The sequence below is a fragment of the Castor canadensis genome, chromosome X, assembly GCF_047511655.1.
Source record: "Castor canadensis chromosome X, mCasCan1.hap1v2, whole genome shotgun sequence".
NCBI classification, from domain to species: Eukaryota; Metazoa; Chordata; class Mammalia; order Rodentia; family Castoridae; genus Castor; species Castor canadensis.
Genome location: NC_133405.1, coordinates 36,509,582 through 36,533,231, shown reverse-complemented (window position 1 = coordinate 36,533,231; position 23,650 = coordinate 36,509,582). Strand labels below are relative to the sequence as shown.

Genomic DNA, 23,650 nt, shown 5'->3' with positions numbered 1-23,650 from the left:
GCTCCACTCTTCTGTCCTATCTGGTGCCTTTAGAAAGAGCCTAACAGTTCCTCCACACGCTGACCACTGACCAGACTGGAGGCCGTAGAGATTCAGTGGAACACAATTGATGGTCTGCCCTCTAGACTTTTGTAGCTGAAAAGAAATGATTTCATGGTGTAGAATCAAGTTGGGAAGAGGTATACAAACAAAGATGCTCACATTGTAAAGAGATTGATTTTTCTCAAAATAAAAATGTTCCTTTTTTTCTGATTATAAAGATAAATATATTCCTATGCAGAAAATGCAAATGATATAAGAAGTCTAAAGAAGAAAGTAAAAATCACCACCCATATATAACATTTTTGTAAACATCTTTCCAGACATTTCTTTGTTGTTTATACAAATGCATATATATTTTGTATACTCTTAGAAAATTATGTCATATTCATCCTGTTTTATACCTACTGTTTCCTTTGGTGTCATGTTTATCCTATATTAGTGAATAGATAGATAGATCCATCCATCCATCAGTTACATTCATAGTAAAGACTAGCATGGTATTCTGTTAACTTAACTAGCTAGGATATTTCTGAGTATTTTGATACTATGAAGTAACCCTGCATTGAATGTCTTCATACATATATATTAACTCATTTTTTGAATTATCTCCTCAGAGTAAGTTCCAAACATTGGAATTTTTAGGAGCAAAGATTATGTTCACTTCTATAGATTACCTAGTAGTACAGGAAAACTTTATATGTTCTGTCACTGTCCTTGTGGGGCTGTGGACCTGTACTAGAGTTTCCCTAAGTTGTTTCCCTTATATCATCTTCACCTGTTACTCACACTATAATTGTCACATACATGAACATTCTATTACAATGGCAAAAAGAGATTGAACAAGTATCTGAGAACCTACTATTGAATTACATGTTTAAAATTTCCTGCAGAATACCAAATAAATCTTTTTAAAGTCAAAGATAAATTTATTGTATTGCTTCAGCGTACTCAGCTGTATGTGTGGTGTCGAAAATTTAAATTCTGGCTCATGTATCATCTAGCATATAATCTAGATCAGGAAGAAAATCAACATTTTTGTCATTTTGTTTTGTTGTGTTTTTGAGGTGGGGTCTTACTGTGTTCTCCAGGCTGGTCTGGAACTTCTGAATTGAGGGATCCTTCTGCCTCGGCCTCCCAAGTAGCTGTGTCATATGCCACTGCACCCAGCCTCAATATTTAAAAAATACTTCTTGTACCAGCATTTTCCACTGATGTCTTACGTTCACAATAATCTTATGAAATTGTGTGGTCATTGTTCTTTTACAGAAGCACTTTGAAAAGGAAAGTTTTTTGAAAAAGAAATTACAGTGTAGCAAAGAAATGCATCATAGGAAATAAATCACTATAAAAATGGCATAAAACCCCATTCTCTTGAAAAAAAAAGATTGCTCTCAAGTGCACTGCTCAGCATACCTTCTGCAGGGGCAGCCCGGGCAGTCTGCCAGCCCGAGCTCACAGCTCAAGCAGCACGTTCCTGGCAGTACCAGAAGCCAAGTTCAGTGACCTTGACACACTTTGACGGGCCATCCTAGTAACAACCAGGCACCTAGCATACCTTATTGTATTTAATCCACACAAGAAGTTTAAAAAATTAATATTATTCTCAGCATCCCCATTTCATAGATGAGAAACCTAAGACTTAGAAAAACTGACACTTGTCTAAACCCATAAACAGAGAAGCCAGAATTTGAACCCAGGAAATCTGACTCCTGAGCTGTTTTGTGCCATGCCTGCTGCTTCAGAATCAGCCATTACCCAAGCACATTTGAAGCCCTTTGACTTTGGGGAAATTGCTAGCTTCTTGCACTTTCTCTTGTGAAATAGAAGACTCTTGGAGTCTTCTATTTGGAACAAATGAGATAATGTTTCTAGGATGCTTTGTGAACTGGAAAGCACTATATTAACAAAGTTGCTAATATACCAGTCAGAAAAATAAAATTTGGTAGTGACCCAGTGATGGATTTTTCCACTTGAATTCATTTGCTCCTTCAAAGGACAAGCCAACTATCAGTAATTAGAGGATCTTATAATTGGAAGGAGCCAAGCTAGACAGGATGATATGGTTATCTCACATGCATTCAAAGAAAACTTACACAACTTTGGTTGCTTCTGCATTAGTGCCCTTAAATAAAGTGTACAGGGACTACAGTTTTGGATCCTCCATTTCCTACCTTAACATCCGGAGTAGCAGAGTTCTTTCACTGCAACAAAAGAATTTCTTCTATAGAGTGTAGGTTTTATGTTAGAGCAGTAAAGTATTTTCTTCCATCTTCACTGCAATCAATATGAATTAAGTGTGAGGGAATTGCTCTGTAGTTATATGCAGTTGCATTTAAAAATGGCTGTCTAGTTCCACTTGAGAAATGCACATTAGTACATGCCAAACAAAGCATATTGTATTTATTGTCTCTTTGGCAAAGACAGCCAAAGAGAAGCTAAGCAATAGTGATGATACCTGTACTTAAGAGATTAATAGATGTGAACTTGGTGACAAATATAAAATCCATCTTGACAGGAACTCCAGGAACTTTGAAATCTGTATGAGAAGAAGTTCTAGGAGGATTGGGAGTTTAAAGGCAGCCCAGGCTACAAAAAAATGACCCTGCCTCAAATTTAAAAAAAAAGTGCTACCTATTTCTAGAATCCTGGAAACGATCCTGTGTTTATCGAATATTAACATTATATACTAAACCCACTGCTAGCAATCATTCACCAAACAGCCATATGTACAACGTTACATAAAAGGCTAACCAATGTAATTTTTTCCAGGGAATTTTCTCAGTGACGAATCCACATCCTGAAATTTTTCTAGTTGCAAGAATTGAAAAGGTGCTACAAGGCAATATCACACATTGTGCAGAACCCTACATCAAAAATTCAGATCCAGTAAAGGTATTTATCAGGATTGTGAACATTTCAGTTTAATGTAGAATTTGCCTTTCACTAATATTTTAAACAACACTGTCAGTGACCATCCCCTTTTAATGAAAAAATTGTATTCTCTGAGAATTTTCATATTGTATGTTATATGAGTATGTATGCTAAAGTTTGAATGTGACCTTTTTTCCTTTTTCATGCATGTTCTGTTAATATGACCATCTGATTTCTGCTAGCTTATCAAAATAGAAGCTAAAGACCACATGTACTAATTGACGTGGCTTCCCTTAGCAATAGCCACTCTTCCCCTACTTGCAGCCCTGTGCCAGCCCTAGGATTGTCTGTCAGAGCTGGGGGAGTAAAGATGATCTAGGCCTGTAGTGCCCAAGTGCCAGTCCATTCACTGTCTGTGATGCAGTGAAGACACATGGTGAGCATTTCATCAGGCTCAATGTATTTCATTCAAAGGGCTGCCATTTATTTTGAGATTTTTTTTACCTTTCTTACTTTTTCAATGTTATGCCTTTCATTATTTCATGACTTATTGGTAGGCATTCTTTTTTACTGTTCTGTTTTGTTGAATGTGTTAAGTGGCAAAATTAAAAGTTGTCAGCACATTATCCACATTTCTGGATCATGACATTCAAATGTCTAGAAGTCATCTATCTAACCACATCCTCACTTGTTAGAAATAAGAAAACTGAGGCCTGGGGAGGGAAAGGGTTTGTGGCACAATTCTACTGTATATTTAACAATCTATTGTATGTGACATTATATTGTCTATTCAAAGTGTTTTAAGTAAAAGATACTGAGGAAACATAAGACTAATTTGTGGAAAAAAAAAGTCTCAACAATATAGATAAAAGCCTCCAGCATTCTGTATCCCGAGGAATACATATCCAGCCAGCACTTCCCAGCCTTTTAAGGCTCTATAGGCAGTTTATCTCCTTTGTCATCTTTCATTGCCTGTACAAAGGTGGCTCCTGCCCACACTAGACTAATTGCATTGATTCTTGTCACTTGTGTCTTATCTTGGGAGTAAAAAGGTCATCTGTATCCAGAACAAACTTCTCCCAAGAATGTTGAGTGTTTGTCTGCTGTGTGAAAGGACATGCACATTAAAGCTGCTGTAAAGGTTCCCAGTAGAGGTCTTTGAAACAAAAGTGCCCTGTATCTGTTTTATCTGCCTTCTGACATGGGGAAGGCTCATTAATGAGAAAACAGCAAACCCTTAAGAAATACTTTAGTCTTGGAAAATGGGTAGCTGATGTATGTTGTATTTTATGTGTTGCTCTTTCTTTATTCTTTCTACATTTTTGGTGTTTTATATTGGTAAATTGGGGAGATTATTTTGCTGGATGAGTCCATGCAGATTGAGCAAATCTGAACCTATCTTCTTCTTTTTGACCTTAGACAGCCCAGAAAGTGTACAGGACAGCTAAGCAAGTGTGTAGCCGCCTTGGACAATACAGAATGCCCTTTGCTTGGGCTGCCAGGTTCGTGTAAACATAATCCTGACCCTTCTATTTCAAGTCATCTATAAAATTGAGGGCTGATGCCCATACTAGCAGTCTGTAGTCTGCTTCTGGCAGGCCAGTTGTATCTTTGGATGCTTGGGAGATAAGGCTTGTTTCTCTTAGAATTTGTTGTGCATCAAAGACCCCTTCCAAGACCCTCTCATATTTTCATATGTCTTGATTTAGATAATTTTTCTTTGGCTTAGGTTACTGATCTGACTGACGCCATTTAATTTTATTGCATTTCAGAGCAGAGCTTATTTGCTAAGTGATGGAATTTTTTTCCAGAAAGCTAGAAATTGTAATGAATTATGTACAATATGCTCATTATTTCAGAGTTGGCTGAGTTTATAGTTTGAAAAACTATCACAGAATAATTCTGAAAATGTACTAAAAATTTGATGGCAAAGAATGCAGTCATTAAAAGTGCAACTGTATAATTAATAGATTTTCTTGCTTCCTCATGATAAAGTCAGCCAACCCTTTGGGACCAGTGTATTTGAAATCATGCATTATCTCTACCACTTATGTTATGGTAGTTTGTACTATTTTGTTCAAATCTTGTAAGTGGACATGCAGTGATGATTAAAACATTTCTTGCTTATCCCCAATTTCAAGTACAAGTTCATTGGTTTGTTTGTGGTACAGCCTGTACAGCTTACTGGAACTTCTGGGGAAAGGGCACCATGTTCTGAATAATTCAATCAATTATGTTCGTTGGGTGCTATAATAGCACAAGGGTAGGAGATTCTAAGTTAATTAACTCTTGTATCTGTCACTATTTATAAATCATTTCATTTGGTAGACGGTCTCAATATTTTAAATGCTGGTTGATATAAAAGGCACCATTTTCCTTCTGCTACAGACTGCTTAAAAAATGGTAGCCAAGGATAAGTGAATGGTAAAGAATAGTGGAGTTTAATACATGTAGACATTCTAGAAGGTGAAGTATGCTCGTCAGTGTATGCATACTTATGTAATGCTCTAGCCTGAGAAGTCAATTGCTGCTGCTACTACCTACTGTTATTATTGTTAATAATAGCTATTAAGTGTTGGCTCTGTTCAAACACTCACTGGTCTAAGAGCTTAATGTATATTTTCTTAAGAGGTAGGGAACCATTGTCTCCATCTTGGAGATGAGGAAATTGAGGTACAGAAACAATAGAAAAAAGAAATCTTTGCCCAAGTTCACAATAGCATGTGACAGAGCAGAGATCAGAACACAGGGCACTTGACTTCAGTGCCCACTCTAGACCATTGTGGCATACTGCCCCCCTTTGGGCAGTAGCAGTACCTGCTTGATGCTGTTTTACCAGTAGGAAAATTAATTTTGAAATCTTCAAAAAAAGGTCTGATGCCCAGTTCTGATGAGGAACTATGCTATTTTTTTCTTTCCTGAATTATTTCCACTGTCAGCAGCAGCAGGAATTCACTCTAAAGGCTTGACTTCAGTATTTAAAAATGTATGATAAGCCATTGTTACTGGAAATACAGGAGATATACAAAGAAGTAAGAACAATTGAGTTGATGCCTTTAACTACATCTTCAGAGGCTCTGCCAGGAGGAATTACATTTCTAGTTATAGCTACTTTCAGATTTCTGGGTGCTTGTATATTGTTTCCCATTTTGGTAGTAAAAAGCTGCTTAAAAATGGAAGAGGAGGAGAGGGAAGGAAATAATCCAACTTCATATGACTATACATACATAGTAAACTCTAAATTTATCCTAAAGATCTAATTTTATTTTTATCAACTCTATTGTGATATACTTTACCTTTGATGAAATGCATATGTTTTAAATGTCCATCTTAATGAGTATTCACAAATGTAATCAGCAATCTAACCAAAATATAGAACATGTATATCACCACAGAAAGTTTCCTCATGGCCCTGTCCAGTCAAATATCCTACCCTTGCCCCAGACAACCACAATCGGATTATCACTGTAGATTAATTTTTATTTGTCATATCATAGACATTCATATAAATGGACTCATGAAGTATGTATGCTTGTGTTTGGTTTCTTCTGCTCACTATGTTTTTTAGATTTGTCATTGTATGCATTGATAGTTCATTTTGAGAAGTCTTTCATTGTATAATATCCCACAATTTGTTTATTTACTTGTTGATAAATATCTGGGTTATTGTCAGTTTGGGGCTATAACAAATAAGGCTGCTGTGAATATTCATGTAACATGTGGAAACATGTTTAGGAATTGGAATTATAGTATCAGAAGGTAAATTTTGTGAGAACCACCATTCCCAATTAGTTCTACCATTTTACATTTTACAGTGTTATCTGGATTTGTCACTACTTTAGGATTTTTAAAGTCTTTCTATTGCTGTTTTAGACCCATTTTCAAAGATATTCAAGGTTCTTTGGATCTGGATGGAAGATTTTCTCCTTTGTATAAACAGGACAGTAGCAAGCTTTCAAATGAAGACATCCTCAAGTTGCTCTCAGAATACAAAAAGTAAGTATGTGGCATTACTGCAGTAAATGAATGTAATAAAGATGAAATATCAATTTCTGAAAATGATGAATGTGGGCTATGTATGGGCAAAACGGAATGCTTAAAATTTTAAGTTTGGCTGTAGGGTAATCAATGTATTTAGCAATCATAATTTTTAACCCTAAAATATTCTTACTTTATACCTAGGCCAGAAAAGACCAAATTGCAGACTATTCCTGGGCAGCTAAACATCTCAGTGGAATGTGTTCCTGTGAATTTATCAAGTAAGAACATACTGCAAATAAATCTTGAAGGCTATGTTGAATCTTGGACATTTGTCTTTTCAGTACTTTTCTTGAGGTTTATGGGGTGTATTAGTTTCCTACAGCTGTCATAACAAAGTATTGTAAATTGCATGGCTTAAGACAACGAACACTTATTGTCTCGCAATTCTGGAAGTTAGAAGTCCAAAATCAAGTTACTGGCAGAGCCATGCTCCTTCTGAATGCTCTAGAGAAGAGCCATTCCTTCTCTCTTTCTAACTTCGGGTAGTATCTGGCTGTCCTTGTCATCTCTTAGCTTGCAGCTGCATCATTCCAGTGTCTGCCTCTGTCATTATGGTCTTCTAAGGATGTAGGTCATTGAGTTTACAGCACATCTTAATCCAGTATGTCCTCATTGTAACTAATCGCACCTGTGAAGACCCTATTTCCCAAATAACTTCATATTCTGAGTTCCAGGTGAACATGAATTTTGGTGAATAGTTACAGATTAAGAAGTGAATAAAGTTGATTTTTATCAGATATTCATATATAATTTCATCTATTAGTGTATGATATTATAGGTAGGGCCTATCAGTTTCTGCTGCTTTTTTTATTATTATGCTGAGTGGGGGTACATTGTAGTACCCACAAAAGTTCTTACAATATAACAAATATATTATACTTGAATGCACCCCACACACACTATTCTCCTTCATCTTACCTTCCGCCATTCCTGGAATAGTTTCAACAGGTATCATTTCTCCATTTACATATATTTGTACACAGTATTTGCAGTATATTCACCCTCCTACACCCTTTCCCCACCTCCTCCCCTCTCCCACTGGTACCACCCCCCCCCCAAGGCAGGAACAGTTCCGCTCCTCTGTTCTCCAGCTTTGTAAAAGAAAAAAAAATGACATTTTTGTTTATTTAAAATAGCTACACAGAGACTTTCCTTGTGACAGTTCCTTGTATATATGTATTGTAATCCGAATTGGTTTATCGCCTCTATTTTTCTCCTTTCTACCTTACTCCCCTTCTTCTGGTGATTTCAATAGGTTTAGAAATTCCATATTCATTCTTGTATAGAGAATACATCAACCATATTCACCTTCTTAACTCCCTTCTTTTATCCTGCCTCTCTTATATGTGACCTCCCCTTAGCGTGACCTATATTTGGATTAGGTCTATATTCCAAATATGAGAAAAAACATGCGGCTTTTGACCTTCTGAACCTGGATAACTTCACTTAAGATGATATTCTCTAGTTCCATCCATTGACCTGCAAATGACAAAAATCTCATTGTTCTTCGTGGCTGAATAAAATTCCGTCATATATAAATACCACATTTTCTTAATCCATACATCAGTAGTGGGGCATCTTGGCTGTTTCCATAGCTTAGCTATTGTGAATAGTGCTTCAATAAACATGGGTGTGCAGGCGCCTTTATTGTAACCTGACTTGTTCCTTCTGGTATATCCCTAGGAGTTGGATTGCAGATCTATTTTTATTTTTTTATAGAGCCTCCAAATTGTTCTCCATAGTGGTTGTACTAATTTATATTCCCACCAACAGTATATAAAGGTTCCTTTTTCTCCACATCCTCACCAACATTTGTTGTTGGTGGTGTTTTTGATGCTAGCTATTCTAACTGGAGTGAGGTGGAATCTTAATGTAGTTTTGATTTGCATTTCCTTTATGACCAGGGATGGTGAGAATTTTTTCATGTGTTTTTTAGCCATTTGGACTTCTTTCTTTGCAAAAGCTCTGTTCAGTTCATTTGCCCATTTCTTCATTGGATCATTGATTTTTGGAGAGTTTAGTTTTTTGAGCTCCCTATATATTCTACATCCCTTGTTAGATGTATAGCTGGCAAAGATTTTCTCCCATTCTGTGGGCAGCCTCTTCAATTTAGAAACTATTTCTTCTGTCGTGCAGAAGCTTTTAAATTTCATGTAGTCCCATCTTTGCTGTGGAAAAGTTTCTATTTCTTTTTTTTTTGTCTGTACTGGGGGTTTGAATTCAGATCCTCACTTGCTCTAACACTTGAGCCATACCACCAGCCTTTTTTGCTTTAGTTATTTTTCAAATAGGCTCTTGCTTTTATGCCTGGGCCAGCCTGGACTGCAATTCTCTTTATTTATGCCTCCCATATAGCTGGGGTGATAGGTGCACACCGCCACTCTCAGCTTTTTATTGACTAAGATGGGGTCTGTCTCATCAGTGTTTTGCCTGGGCTGATTTCCAACTACAGTCCTCTTGATCCTCTTGATCTCTGCCTCCTGAGTAACTAGGATTATGGGTGTGAGCCACTGTACCTGGCTGATGAATTTCTATTTCTATCTATTAAGAGACCAAAAAGGAAGAGAATTTCTTATGTAAGGACTAGAATCTAGGATCCCACCAGAAAAATAGAGACACAAAAGACAATTTTCTTGACATAAAATGAAATTGGCTAGGTAATAATTGAAAAATATTCAATCTCAGTAATAATGCCAATAATGCAAGTTTAAACAAGATGTTTTTGTTCATCAGTCAAATTTACAAAAATGTTTAACGTGAAACTACTGAGCTGTGGGTAGCTCAGTGGTCAGTACATGATGTAAGTCCCTGGGTTTGAAACCAAGCACAATAAAATAAAATTAAACTAATTTTTGCCAGGTTTTGGCTAAGTACCGTCGCCTATCATCAGGAGGAATACAATTTGGTTATAGATATCTGTAGGTGTCTATAACTAGAACATACTAATTTTGAGATTCTATCTACTGATTCATTCACTGAATAAGTATTTATTGAGTAAAAATGTACCTATTAGGTACTTTCAATGTGTGCAGTTTAAAATCCAGAAGGACCAACAAGAAAACAAACAAGTAATTTCAGCTTATAATATGGATGGGATGCCTTATAGAGGGTGGCCAGGGAAGGCCTCTTTGAAACTCAGGAACTGAAGAAGGGGGAGAAGGGCCCAGGGTGTGCTGCTTGGAACTGCACATTCCAGGCCACAGGCATCATGTATGTTGAGGTAGAAGCAAGCTTGGTTTTTTAAACAGAAAGGAAACAAGTATGGCTATAGTGTAGTGTGTGATGGAAGCAATGAGATAGGACATGAAGTAGGAAAGCTCAGGTCATGAAGGGAATTGTATAGACTACGGTGATGCCTTTAAAAATTGTATTTTATTCTAAGTACAAAAAGAAGTCATTCAGCTGGGCACCGGTGGCTCATGCCTGTAATCCTAGTTACTCAGGAGGCAGAGATCAGGAGACTCATGGCTCGAAGCCAGCTCAGGGAAAATAGTTTATAAGACCCTATCTTGAAAAAACCCATCACAAAAAAGGGCTGGTGAAGTGGCTCAAGCGATAAGAGCACCTGCCTAGCTGAGTTCAAGCCCCAGTGCTGCTAAACTTATTGAAAGATTACAGGCAAGGAAGTGGCGTCCAATTTGCATTTTAAACATCTACGAGTACAATGGATTATTTTTTCCTAAAGAAAAAATTTGAATTATAGGCAGGCATTATGCATACAGATGTTCTTTGTAATGTTATTTATATTGGGGGAAAAATTGGAAACAACCAGAATCTAACACTGACAGTGTGCTTAAGGCAATTATGGCACACTAATACCATGAAACTTTATGAGGCCATTAAAACTGATGCTTACAGTTTGTGGAATAAGACATCAGATAAAATGTCAAAAATCAAACTTACCATCTGTACATATAGTAGGATTTTTATTTTACTACATGAAACATACACAGAGAGACGAGTAGAAGAAAATACACCAGCGTGTTACTAGTATTTATCTCTGGGTAGTGGACTGATCAATTGTGTATCTTTATACCTCCCGGAGTTCTGTTATAAGTATAGATCACTTTAATAATCAGAGAAAAACGAACTCAACCAAAAATGCTGTGTCCTCAGGTCCAGTTCACCCAGGGTCTTCCTTGTCCATCAATATGGCTCTGCAGTAAGGACAAGCAATCCTACAGCCCTAAGTATTTGAAGAACCTTTACTGCAGTGGCTATTCCAGTAACATGCTGGTAAACTTCTCAGAGCCTTTGTATTGTTCACGTTTGGGAGTATTGAATTTATTATTGGTAACACATCATAAGATCTGTAATTTCCAAATGCTTCCATTATTTCTTTGGTGAAAATTTGCACCTGCACCGAGTTAACTTTTCAAAAGTGACTCGCCATGAGCTAATTGGAAGCATAAATTTACCCTTACTTCTTTCCCTGATACCAATAAAAATTTGCAGTGAAAGCTAAATTGCAGCCACAGGAGGGAACATGTAATGGATTTCTTTGCAGAGTTTAAATTTGTCAAAATTATGATGTGTTATATTTGGCAAATCACTCGACATTGAGAATGAAATAGCAATCCACATTTGGTGTGAAGGGGTCCACAAGAAATCAGCACCAGGTTACTCTATCATGCTTTTTTGGGTTCTGAAAGTGGTTGGTTGACTTTTTCTCACCTCCTAAGAATTCTGTTTTTAAATCACTCTTAGAGAACACGTGTTTTTTACAAGTGCAGGAATGTGTTAATGATTGTTAAATTGTATGCTCTTTCTTTGCTTGTTTACTTTTTCCTACTATAGACTGTATTACTTCTTCATATGTGCCCCTGAAGCCTTTTGAAAAGAGTTGTCAAAATATTACTGTGGAGGTTGAAGAGTTTGTTCCAGAAATGACAAAATATTGTTATCCATTTACTATTTACAAAAATCATCTATATGTCTATCCTTTGCAATTAAAATATGATAGCCAGAAAACATTTGCCAAGGTAAGCAGTATAAACTATACATTTTTGGATAAAATGTTACTTTGCATCTTTTCATTGTGTGACTCATTTTGGACGATTAATCATTTTAGGCAAGGAACATTGCAATCTGTGTGGAGTTTCGGGATTCAGATGAAAGTGATGCTTGTGCGCTAAAGGTTTGTTTCTGACATTGATTAGCATACATTTTTGGTAGAAATAGTAGAGATGGAAATTCTGGTACTTGGTAGTGTCATGCTTTAAGTTTAATTTATTTAAACATCAAAAAGGAAATGTAGTATTTTCTATAATAACACATAAACTATAAGGGTTAGTTTAAATGTTAATGTATAATAAAATGAAGTGGGAATATATATAGCTATAAAATGGGTAAACTTGGGCCGGAGATGTAGTGAAGTGGTAGAGTGCTTGCCTAACATGTACGAAACCCTTGGTTCAATCCCCAGTACACCAAAAAAGAAAAATGGGTAAGCTTTACATGCTAGGTTTTAGCATGTGCCCCACTTTGATTTTGTACTGCTCCAATGCTCAACTACAAGGTCATTTTTTTATGACTTGATAGTTTATAATGGTACCATCAGGGGGCCATAAACTCCTTTCTCCTTGAAACCTGAACAGGCTTTTTGAGCTGACAGAAGCACAGCATGACTGCTTTGATCTGAGATCTGACTTCTACTCCATGACTGCCCAAATGGTGCTTCCAAACTTGGGTTTGTGATCTCTGAAAAGCAGAACCTCAGTATTATCTGATGCAACAATCTTTAAATACCTGTCACATCTCAGTACCTTTACATTTTTACTCTTTATCACTGGGTTTTACTTTTTGCTCTTTAGCCCATTAATCAGAGACCTGAAAAAGAAGCCAGAGAACATGAGGCCATTATGAAGTGTTTAGCTGGCTCCCTGCTTCTACCTTGAGCCTAAATCAGACAAATGGTTGGCTAGTCTTCTACTCAAGCCCCCCAGGGAAAAAGGCTGAGTGTTCCCAACTAAATCATTGAATGTTGCACAGCCCCAACCTTTGAAAATAGCTTTTTTTCACAGAGAAACTTAAGTTAAATGAAACTAGCTGGCTTAAATGCAGTATACTTTCTCTGATTCTCCATTTGGCAGAGATGAGGACTTTTCCTTTTCCTCCATGAAATATCCTTTTGTGTACTTAGAGATTCTGAGCAGTTCTTCAAAATTTCCTTCATAACCGTATTTAAGGAGAGTTGGATATGCACTCAAATGGAGTCTCACTTTCATTTCTTAGTTGGCCTAGAATCTCACTCTGGAGTAACAGCATGCTGACTCCATATTCATCCTTGAGTTTTATTAGGCCAATGGAAGTGAAAAGCTCACATATAAATGAAATTGGATCATTCCATGGAACTATAGAAAGCCTTACATTTATTTTATTGGTGTAAAAGAAAGCCAATGATTTTTAAAAGGTAGATCATAAAGTGCCACATTAAAAAATGTTGGAGAATAGTAAGATGGTATATAGATTAATAGACATTCAATTTTTAATTCCTTTAGGCCATAAATGCTTGTGCTGGATTTTGTTGTTTTTTAAACTCTTCTCTCTGCCCACTGAACAATGAACATCCAAAAAATGTTGCTGACTAGCTGAGAGGATGCCTGTCATAGTAAGATACCCAAGTGGCAGGAGAGAAGTAAGTTTTACCAGCCTGGCCTGAGATGGTTTCCCTTCCAATTGATAAGAAGTATTTAGCTTCTTACTGTCAACTTGTTTGGAATTGCATTTCTTGATCACCAGAAGTTCAAAAGCATCAAGTTAGGCACGGTCCAAAGTGGTATCTGGAGTGACTGTGTTAATACTCAGAACTTAGAGGCTGAGGGTGAGAGCTGAGTGGACTCTACCATGGCCCCATGCTCACAATGTCTGTACCTGTATGTGTTTCCATAGCAGCCCATTTAAAGGACTGCATTTGGAGTGGTGACTCTGTTTCCTTCTTTTGCAGTGTATTTATGGAAAACCTGCAGGGTCTGTTTTCACCACAAATGCATATGCTGTTGTCTCACATCACAACCAAAATCCAGAGTTCTATGATGAGGTAAAAACATACATTCCAGTTTGTAAAATGCAGTGGTTGCTATTATTTTTCTCTTCGAATCATTTCCATCATGTTATCTGCATTTGCAATTACTGTATGCTTTGTTTCATGAAAGCAGAAAATGTAACATCAAAACAAAGGGCTCCTGCTTGCTTGGTGCCCGCTGATGACAGTAAAAGATTTGCCCACACATTTAAGGACCTCTCTGAGTTGAGATAGCAAGGTGGGAAAAAAACATCAGAGTAAAGATAGGATTCTAGCCCTCCTCACTTTGACCGCACTCCTCTGTGACACTGAAGAAATGGCTTCCTCTTTTTGAGGCCCCATTTCCGCAGCTTTAAAATAAAATCAAAAGAACTTTTCCGAAGGCTCTTCTAGCTCTTTCCTCTTGTAGTCTCATGTGGTAGGGGGCAGCTTGCCTGTAAGTGAAAGCCTTTGACAGACACAGCTGCACAGCTGGGCCACCAGAATCCCACTGGCTTCCCCGCATACCTCAGTGGAAAACAGGTAAAGGGGAGTGGGTGGTCTCCCCTCCTAGTCTCTGTGTTCCCTCCTAACCCTGTCTCTGTCTCTCTTTCTTTCTTATTACTTCTCTGTCTCTATAGTTCTTTGTACTTTCCAGGGTGTCTCTGTCATAGCCTCTTCTAATCTGTATGTATCTGCTTATCCAAATGTGTAGACTGCTTTTGAGTCCTTCATGTTTCTGTAGAATGCAAATGGTCATCCCAGGTCAGAGATGCTCTGCTGTTTCTGCATCTCAGTCCTTGTGTCTCCATCCCTGGCTTGATCTGAAACCGTCCTGCCTGCTATTGTGATTTCCCCTGGTCCACCTGCTGTTGTATGGAGCTCTAATATCCCAGCGTTAGGCCTCACTCATTCCTTTCTCAGTCCAATGACCCTAGTTTCTTGAGGGAAGGGGAGGGTGGTAGTGGTGACTTGCATTGTTGCCAGCCAGGGAGGATGTCCATATTTATGTGCAGCCGAGCATTACATACCCATATGGTATGGATGCTGTGAACAGGCATGTTCTCTAGTGAAAAATACCTATAACAGACCATAGTTATATTACCAAAAGCCATGCCTCATATGAATGATAATTGAACCAGATGTCCATAACCAAGCTGTTTAATATGTGCATCTCTACAACCAACTCCAATAAGTGCAGAAAACTAGATCATGTAGTAAGTAATCCATGTTGTTTCCAGGATGCTTGACATGAATAGATTTTTTGATCATTCACCATATATTGACTAGGAAAGAGAAATTGTTTGTATATGTACCTATATGGATATGTGCATGTACATTGAGTCAATTAAATCTGTAATCTGTGATTTGTCTCTTTCATATTTGCAGGAAGTATTAAAAACATTCAGTTGGTTTCTGATTAGAAAATTACTTGAAATACTTTATTATATGCATTCATTTTTAACTAAATTCCAGAATTATAGGTGACAATTTTTGTCTCTTTTATTCAAGAGTAAAGTTGTATTTTTGTACTAGAGTAATTTATATGAACTATAATTTGTGGATACCATAGTACCATAGTAACTTTTTGCAAATTTATTTGTAAGGACTTAATTTTTCATACAAAAAATGAACAACTTAGAAAAAATAGCCTTTCAAATTCAGTGCATACTTTATTTTTTTTATTCGTTTATTCACATGTGCATACATTGTTTAGGCCATTCCTACCCCCTACCCCTGCCCTATCCCTCCCCCCCCAACCCTCCTCGCCTCCAGGCAGAATCTATTCTGCCCTTGTCTTATAATTTTGTTGAAGAGAAAACATAAGCATAATAAAGAAGACAAAGCGTTTTTGCTAGTTGAGATAAGGATAGCTATACAGAGAGATTCCTAGCATTGCTTCCATGTACAAATGTGTTACAACCCAAGTTGATTCATCTCTAACTGATCTTTACACTGGTTCCCACTGGTTCAACACTGGTTCTTGTGTTGACCTCTGTCGCATTAAGATTTCTGTATTAGTTCCTCTGGAGTGGAGACATCAAACGCTTTCATGTTTTGGGTTTTCTACCTATCCCCATACCTCCCGTGTGTGCTCTCCCCTTATCATGTGATCCAAGTTCAACCACATTGCTGTATTTGCCCTAGATCTAAAGACCGCATATGAGGGAGAACATACGATTTTTGGTCTTTTGGGCCAGGCTAACCTCACTCAGAATGATGTTCTCCAATTCCATCCATTTACCAGCGAATGATAACATTTCATTCTTCTTCATGGCTGAGTAAAATTCCATTGTGTATAAATACCACATTTTCTTAATCCATTCGTCAGTAGTGGGGCATCTTGGCTGTTTCCATAACTTGGCTATTGTGAATAGTGCTGTAATAAACATGGGACTGTAAATGGATTGTACTCATTAACTCTGATTGGGTTACTCAGTATCCTTGGGATGTGAGGATGTGGTTTTGATCTAGCATTTTATAAAATCCTGCTGCAAAGTTGAAGCCAGAAGAATTTATTGGCCTCTCCAGCAAAAGTACTAAATCATCCCTCACAACCCAGGAGAATATTGTCAAACGGAAACTGACCAGAAACGCATTTGGAATATATTTACGTGGTATTCGGCTACTTGGCCTGATGTTTAGGAAGTATTTGGAACAGAATGATGAAACTGAACTAGATGTCTGACAGTCCAGCTTGACAATTAAAACAAAGCAAAACAAAATACCATGTGTAATTTTTCTGTCATTTCAGATTAAAATTGAGCTTCCCATTCACCTGCATCAAAAACATCATTTGCTTTTCACCTTTTATCATGTAAGTTGTGAAATTAACACAAAGGGAACAACCAAAAAGCAGGACACAGTTGAAACACCAGGTATGTGAGTTATTTAATTTCTTTTAATTTTTTTTGTGGTATGGGGAATCAAACCCAGGGTTGTACACTCTTTAGATGTCTCTCTACAGCTGTCTGAAATGGAACTGTCTGGGATATAACCTCTTTTCATCAAGCTGTAGACCATTTTCCCCCTTGAACAAAAAGTACATTTCTGAGTTTAAAAGTTCCTTGATCACAGTGATATACACCTGTAGTCCCAGCTACTTGGGGGGCTTAGGCAGAAAGATCACTTGAGCCCAGGAGTTTGAGGCCAGCCTAGGCAACATAGAAAGACCCATCTCCTTGCCAGAAGAATAGTTCATTGGCAAAAAATGAGTTGTATATGGATTTTATATCCCTTATACTGAGTATCATTGTCCTCACATCCCAATATGCTTGCCAATGTGCTTAAACTGCGATAAGCAACATAAAGTAATATTGCTGTTCTCAGAGGGAAACACATATTGTGATACAGTATTGTTATTTCTTTTATGTAAATTTGCCCAGCAACCAGAATTTTCCAGTTCTGCTTACTGAGGAAGAGGGAAGTGAGCCCAGAGCCAGGGACATCTGTGAGCCGGAGGGAGGTTGGGGGCTGCCTGTTTCTAATGAGAAGAGAACAGATTTAATGAAGTTGAATAAGCTTTAGTAGAGAAGTGCAAGTCCTGGTCCCATTTCAGCAAGGCTTTAGATAAACCAGTGGGAAGCAGCCTTAGGAGACATTGAAGGCCTGCAAGTATAGCCCATGTCACACCCACTTCATGTATGTCGTGTCCTGGGATGCAAATCAAGCCAGCCTGGATCAATCAATCAATCATTCATTCACTCATTCAGCAAATATGTCTGTGTATTTATTATGTGCAAGATATTGTAGTAGGTATTATGGAGAATACAATGAAGAATGCAACACAGATCTCAACTTCAGTGAGCATATGATCTAGTTGGGAAAATGAGTCCTATGTAGACATATACAGGATAGAAAGTGGTGATTGCCAAGAAAGCCATTCTGTGTGAACTCAGAGAATAGTGAGTTATTCAGCTGGTGGAAAGACAAGTAGCTGATAGTTGAGGAAGGAAGTGAAGGTCCTAAAGGATATGCTGGATTCTGGGATGAAGGAAGAGCTTGTAAAGGGTTAGCATACTGAGGGGTAGCATGTCAAGTTAAAAAGGAGGCATCAGATTGTGGAAAGCCTGGAATGCCAGGCTGTGGATTTGATTTTATTCTGTCACCAATATGGTACTATCAAAGGTTCATAAACACTAGTAAGAACTGTTGTGGAAGAAAAGGAATCAGGCGGTAACGTAAAGGGCAAGGAAATTTGGAGCAGGAAGCAGGAAGGTCAGAAGAAATACCAGTTAGGGAGCTTTTTCAAAGGTCCAGAAGAGGAAAGAGGCCACATTGTGATAGTGTCAGGAAGGCACAGAAAAAGGGAATTACAGAAAAAGTGTAAGTCTCCTTACTATCTATGCATTCTTCATCCATGTATTCAATCAACTGTGAATTAAAAATATTTTTAAAGTTGGATCTGAACTAAATATGTATATACTGTTTTCCTTCTCATCAGTTCCAAAACAATGCAATAAAACAACTATTTATATTGCATTTACATTATCCTAAGTACTATAAATAACCAAGGAATGATTTCATGTGTATAGGAGGGTGTGCTTAAGTTACATGCAAATACTATAAGAGGGACTTGAGCATCCACAGATCTTAGTATCCATGTGTGTGTGTGGGGGTCTTGGAACCACTCAACCTCCTGTGGATTTCAAGGGATTACTATATATTGGACCTGGCATATGTCTGGATACTATATAGGTGATACAGAGTACATACTGAAGTGTCAAAATTGGGTGCTTGGAAAGAAGATATTGTCAGTAGCAGAACTGTGGATAGGCATGGTGGGTTGGGGACTGATGGTGAGTTTGAGACCTCTCAGTGATGCCCAGCAGGCAACATTACTGAATATTAAGGCATTTCCTTTGGGGATCGTATCATCCTGTTTCGTATCTTCATAGAAATTCCAGTTAGTTCATGGTAGGGACCTGGAGAATCGAGAAGAAAACAGGCAGAACAATGAGAACTCATGAGAGTGTGTACCTCCTCAATGATAAATTATGGTTCCTTTGTCCAGATCTTAGACAGAAGTGGGCAAGATGTTCAGTGAAGCATGAGGTTATACTTCATGCCACTCATCAGTTTTAACTGTCCATCCTTTAAGTGGCTTCCTACCTTTGAGCCAGATGGCATGCTTGATACTGTATTTTTACAGCCTCCAAGTGCTCTATATGAGTTTTGACTAAGGGACCCACTTGTCTATGGTTTGATAATTCACAGTACAAAAATGTTGCCAAGCAAACTCATAGAGACAGAAAGTGGATTTGCATTTGCTGGGGGTTAGGGAAAAGAGGAAATGGGGAGCAACTACTAAGGGCTGTGGAGTTTAATTTTGGTGTGGTAAAAATGTTCTGGAATTAGTGTTTATAGAGACACAATTGCAAATATATTGAAACCCATTAAATTGTATACTTTAAGTGGATAGATTATAGTCTGAATTATCTCTCAAAATTTCTATGAGGAAAAATGTTGCCTAAGAACAAGAAAAACATTTTCCTTTCCTTTTCCTAGTTTCTGCGCTGGAAATCTTTTCTCATTTGTCAAATTTTCAATTTAACTACATTGGCAGAGTCATTTCTAGTGCTGCTTCTGCTCATGTTACTTTCCTCTGCTTTTTATAAAAGAACGGTCTGGGTATACCATTTCTGAAGTTGCACTGGTACAGATACCCATTAGGCATGTGGCAGAGTCTGAGAAAACCATTTAGTCTACTTAGAGAAAGCAATGTTTTGGCCATCTTTTAAGAATTAAAGCATCTGCCAAATTAAACATATAAAAGAAAGCATTCTAACCAGATTTGTGTTGACTTCTGAGTTCACGGTGTAAACACACACACATGCACACACGCATGCACGTGCACAGGCACTCATGCAAAGAATTTTAAAGAATCAGAAAGCAATGGCTTTACAAAGTGTTTCCAGCCAACACCCTCTCTCATTTGCCAAAACACAGTCCAGAGCAAGCTTTTTTATAGCTGAATTATAAACACTTGAAACCCAGAGTAATCTCTACAATGGAAATACTGACACTGCTCAACTTGAACAACACAGATGGCTCTGGCTTTTTTAGCTAGAACATGATGAGTTTTCTAATAGGAAGCCAAGATGCTCCTTTGGGGGTAGAACTGTTAAGAAGTGTGGAGATTGGGGAAAATCTCTCAGTGGAGTCAAGTCATAAACACTGTGGCCTGGCTACATTCTCCTATGACACCTCCTCCTCCTATTAACTAGGAAAGCTGCCCATCTAAATGACTTATACCTACTGCCTTGTGTAAATATAGAATGTGACCTTGACTTATGACCTTAATTTTTCATAGTCCCATCCCTAGGATTGCCATAAGAAGTTTTTGTAACATGTTATTGCTGTCTGAGATAGTCTCAGCTATAAGACTCTGTACTGTTAGTGGAAGGATGGATAAGAATGGCCCAAAGCTTCTAAAAAGGAGTCCACCAAAAAATATCCCCCAATATGTAAAGATAGTGATATTGATGCACATTTTAAGTTTTAAAATGTTTTCAGTGAGCTCACTCTTACAACTCTACTCTTTTAGATGGAAAGACTATGTGTTTTTGCTCCCATTTTTATTGGCATGGAAATAGAATAACTTGTTAGTGGCCAGGCTGGCATTAGGAAGCGATCCAAACCTATTGTTCCTTCCCCAGTACACAGTTGCCCAACACCTGGGCTCCCACGTACAGATCCCTGGCAACATCACCATCCTGCCCTGCTCCCCAGCAGTCAGACATTTGTGTGGCTAATTGCATTTGCAATTTCATTTCTTATGGTTGATTATTGTCTTGGCAGTTGGGTTTGCCTGGGTACCTTTGCTGAAGGATGGTAGAATCATCACGTTTGAGCAGCAGCTGCCAGTTTCAGCCAATCTTCCCCCAGGCTACTTGAATCTGAATGATGGAGAATCAAGAAGGGTAGGAAAAATATCTGCAGGTGTTGAAGTAATCATTACTAAATGTTTTAAAATAGAATTCTGTTGGTCTGATTGATTGGGACATTGCTACTCAAAGTATGGTCTGAGGGGTGGTGCTCATCCATAAGAAAGTTAAATATGGAAAATGTTTAAAGTTTATAGCAGTTTGATAAAGTAATTTTTAGTCTGTTGATTCTAATAACTTAAAACTGGGGCTTGGGTTTTGTGTATCATTTTCAAAAATTCATTTGTTTAGTTCATTTATTATAATTTATAAAAGTATTGATCTGAAAAATATTATAAGTTTAAAATGATCTAGGACACATTTATTCTAATGGTAGTTTATTTTCTTTAATAAATCCTTGTGAGAATTTAATACATTCATTTTTGAAAAATGTTAAAATACATACAGATGTCACATGTCCACCTATCCATTGCTGTGATACAGAAAGTCATGTCTATATTATTTTCTGTTTATAGCAGTCAAATGTGGATATTAAGTGGGTAGATGGGGCAAAGCCTTTGTTGAAGATTAAAAGCCACTTGGAGTCTACCATTTATACTCAGGTAAATTGTGTCATCTGAATCTTGTCAGTTTGAATATTTGAGTATATTTCTTGATTAAAATAGACTATATATTTTATTCCTACAGCCTTAGAGAGGTTGTGGTATGCAAGATTTTCTCATTCATAATATCATTCTAGCACAGATTTTATAATTCTTCTCATGTTATAAAATCCCTTTATTTCCATTAACTGATTTGAGTCTCACAAAATTTTGAAAGGTGTGTGGAGGCTTTCATCTCCATTTTATAGATAAAGAATTTGAGGCCCAGTCAGGTTAGGTGAATTCCCCAATGTCACACAGTAATATTTAAGGGAGCCAGGTCAAAATGCACATTTCATTATTCTATTTCCTGAGGTAGCCCAAGCTGTCCAGAAAATCAATGTGCATGGATTCCATATCGGACAGCTGGACTCACTCACCAGCACAGTTTCATGGTTAAGTTGGGTATTGAATGCTTGAGACTACTGTCCTAGTAAATTTCTGCTGCTGCTTTTTCTTCACTTGTCACTTCAGACTTCTTTTTCTGCTCATTTCATTAAAATGGAGAAGCAGCCCAACTTCATGGAACACACTGGTAAAAAAGGGATTAAATGTATGTGTAATGGGTTGGGCATACATTGCAGCCCTCCTGTATGTTTAGGTGCATGCCAGATTAACCTGGTTTTGCTATTTTGTGTGATAGTCAAGAGGTCTTTGGGATATGGACACATAGGTTGGCAGCTAGAGCCTGCTAGGTCTGGGCATTAGAGTACCCAGATAGATAGGTTTGCAACATGCAGGGGGGATAGAGAGCTTATGTTTGAGGACAATGAATCAAATTTCACACGGCTGTTCCCATCCGTGTTCCAGGATCTGCATGTGCACAAATTCTTCCATCATTGCCAGCTGATTCAGTCGGGCTCGAAAGAAGTTCCAGGGGAGCTCATCAAATATTTAAAGGTAAATGAACAGCAGCTTTCTGCAAAAGGTTTGTTTTTTATGTCTTTCTGCTGCCATATTTTGATATGGAGAAAAGAACCAGACAAATACTTGAAAATACTTTGAGCTGTGTATCCTCAGGAGAGCACTTTCTATTATGTACTTTTCCATCAAGTGGCTATTTAGAAGCAGACAGCAGAGTTGCTACATTAGGAAGAAAATATTATAGCCAAGAGTTCAATATCATGGTTTTGAAAATCTCAGGAAATGTTGATTTCAGTTGTATAAAATTTTTCAGGTCCTTGTTCTTCCTGCCGACTGCCCAATAAAGGTAGAGAATGCTCCCTTTGGGGAGCAGAGCCAGGGAGAGTGCAAATAATTTTACTTGGAATAAAATGTGGAATGATTCCTGTGTCCATTACTGAAGGACCATCAAAAGGACCTACTAAAAAGTGGCCCAGGAGAGAGTCTTAAGGAATACCATAATTTATCAGATGTATAGAGAACCTAAGACTGGTGTATAGCTTTCTTCTTTTGATTGCTCCTTTAGTAGGTTAGCCATGGAAAGTCTGAAGAATTCTGATTTTAAATGAAGCCTCTACAGGATTTGCCTTTGGACATATGCTATGGCTTAATGTTGTTTTCAGGAAACAAATATGTTCATTTCTTTCAGACAGTAGTATGACATGAGATAAGATGTATGGGTTCTGGAATCATAAACTGACTCTGTGATTAACATTGGCCAAGTTACTTCTCCAAGACTTTGTTTCTTACTCTGTTACATTGGGACAACAGTAATGCCTGTCTTGTAGGGTGACTACGAGGCTTAAATGAGATAGAATGTCTGGCACACTTATGAACCACGCATTGTTCCAGGCATTGAAAATACAAATCCCTATTTTTTAAGGAGCTTGATTTCTCATGGAGACAGACAATAAACATAAGAATAAGTAAGTATGTGTGTCCTATCAGGTGGTTTTATGTGCTATAAAGGAAACCAAAACAGTGAAGTCGAAATAGGAATGAGAAAAAGTTCCTGTTTTAAAGAGGTCACAGAAGATATCACTGGTTAAGTGACATTTCTGCAGAGACCTTTTGGAAACGAGGGGAGAGCTAGGAGTAGCAAGCACAGATGTCTTGGGGAGCTTAGCTTGGTGTATTCAAGGAGCTATGAGAATTCCAGTGTGGTTGATGATAGACATGACCTTGGAAGGGCAATAAGTAAGGCCTCAAAGGAGTCTGAATTTACTCCAAGTGAGATAGGAAATCTTACAGTCCTTTGAATA

At 37.7% G+C, this 23,650-nt stretch overlaps 1 protein-coding gene across 5 annotated transcripts in view; it reads left to right on the top strand.

Annotated features, from left to right (window-relative positions):
- Positions 1-23,650, top strand: part of Dock11 (dedicator of cytokinesis 11) — a 191,688-nt gene that overhangs the window by 80,609 nt on the left and 87,429 nt on the right. For 4 of the 5 annotated variants that reach the window (XM_074063355.1, XM_074063354.1, XM_074063352.1 and 1 more), the window contains exons 13-23: positions 2,812-2,934; positions 4,333-4,415; positions 6,787-6,909; positions 7,096-7,172; positions 11,752-11,936; positions 12,026-12,091; positions 13,901-13,993; positions 16,713-16,836; positions 20,759-20,880; positions 21,360-21,446; positions 22,296-22,385. In XM_074063355.1, coding sequence (XP_073919456.1) covers positions 2,812-2,934; positions 4,333-4,415; positions 6,787-6,909; positions 7,096-7,172; positions 11,752-11,936; positions 12,026-12,091; positions 13,901-13,993; positions 16,713-16,836; positions 20,759-20,880; positions 21,360-21,446; positions 22,296-22,385 — 1,173 coding nt within the window. The remainder of the gene's footprint in view (positions 1-2,811; positions 2,935-4,332; positions 4,416-6,786; positions 6,910-7,095; positions 7,173-11,751; positions 11,937-12,025; positions 12,092-13,900; positions 13,994-16,712; positions 16,837-20,758; positions 20,881-21,359; positions 21,447-22,295; positions 22,386-23,650) is intronic. The other variant, XM_074063353.1, reaches the window with a different exon arrangement.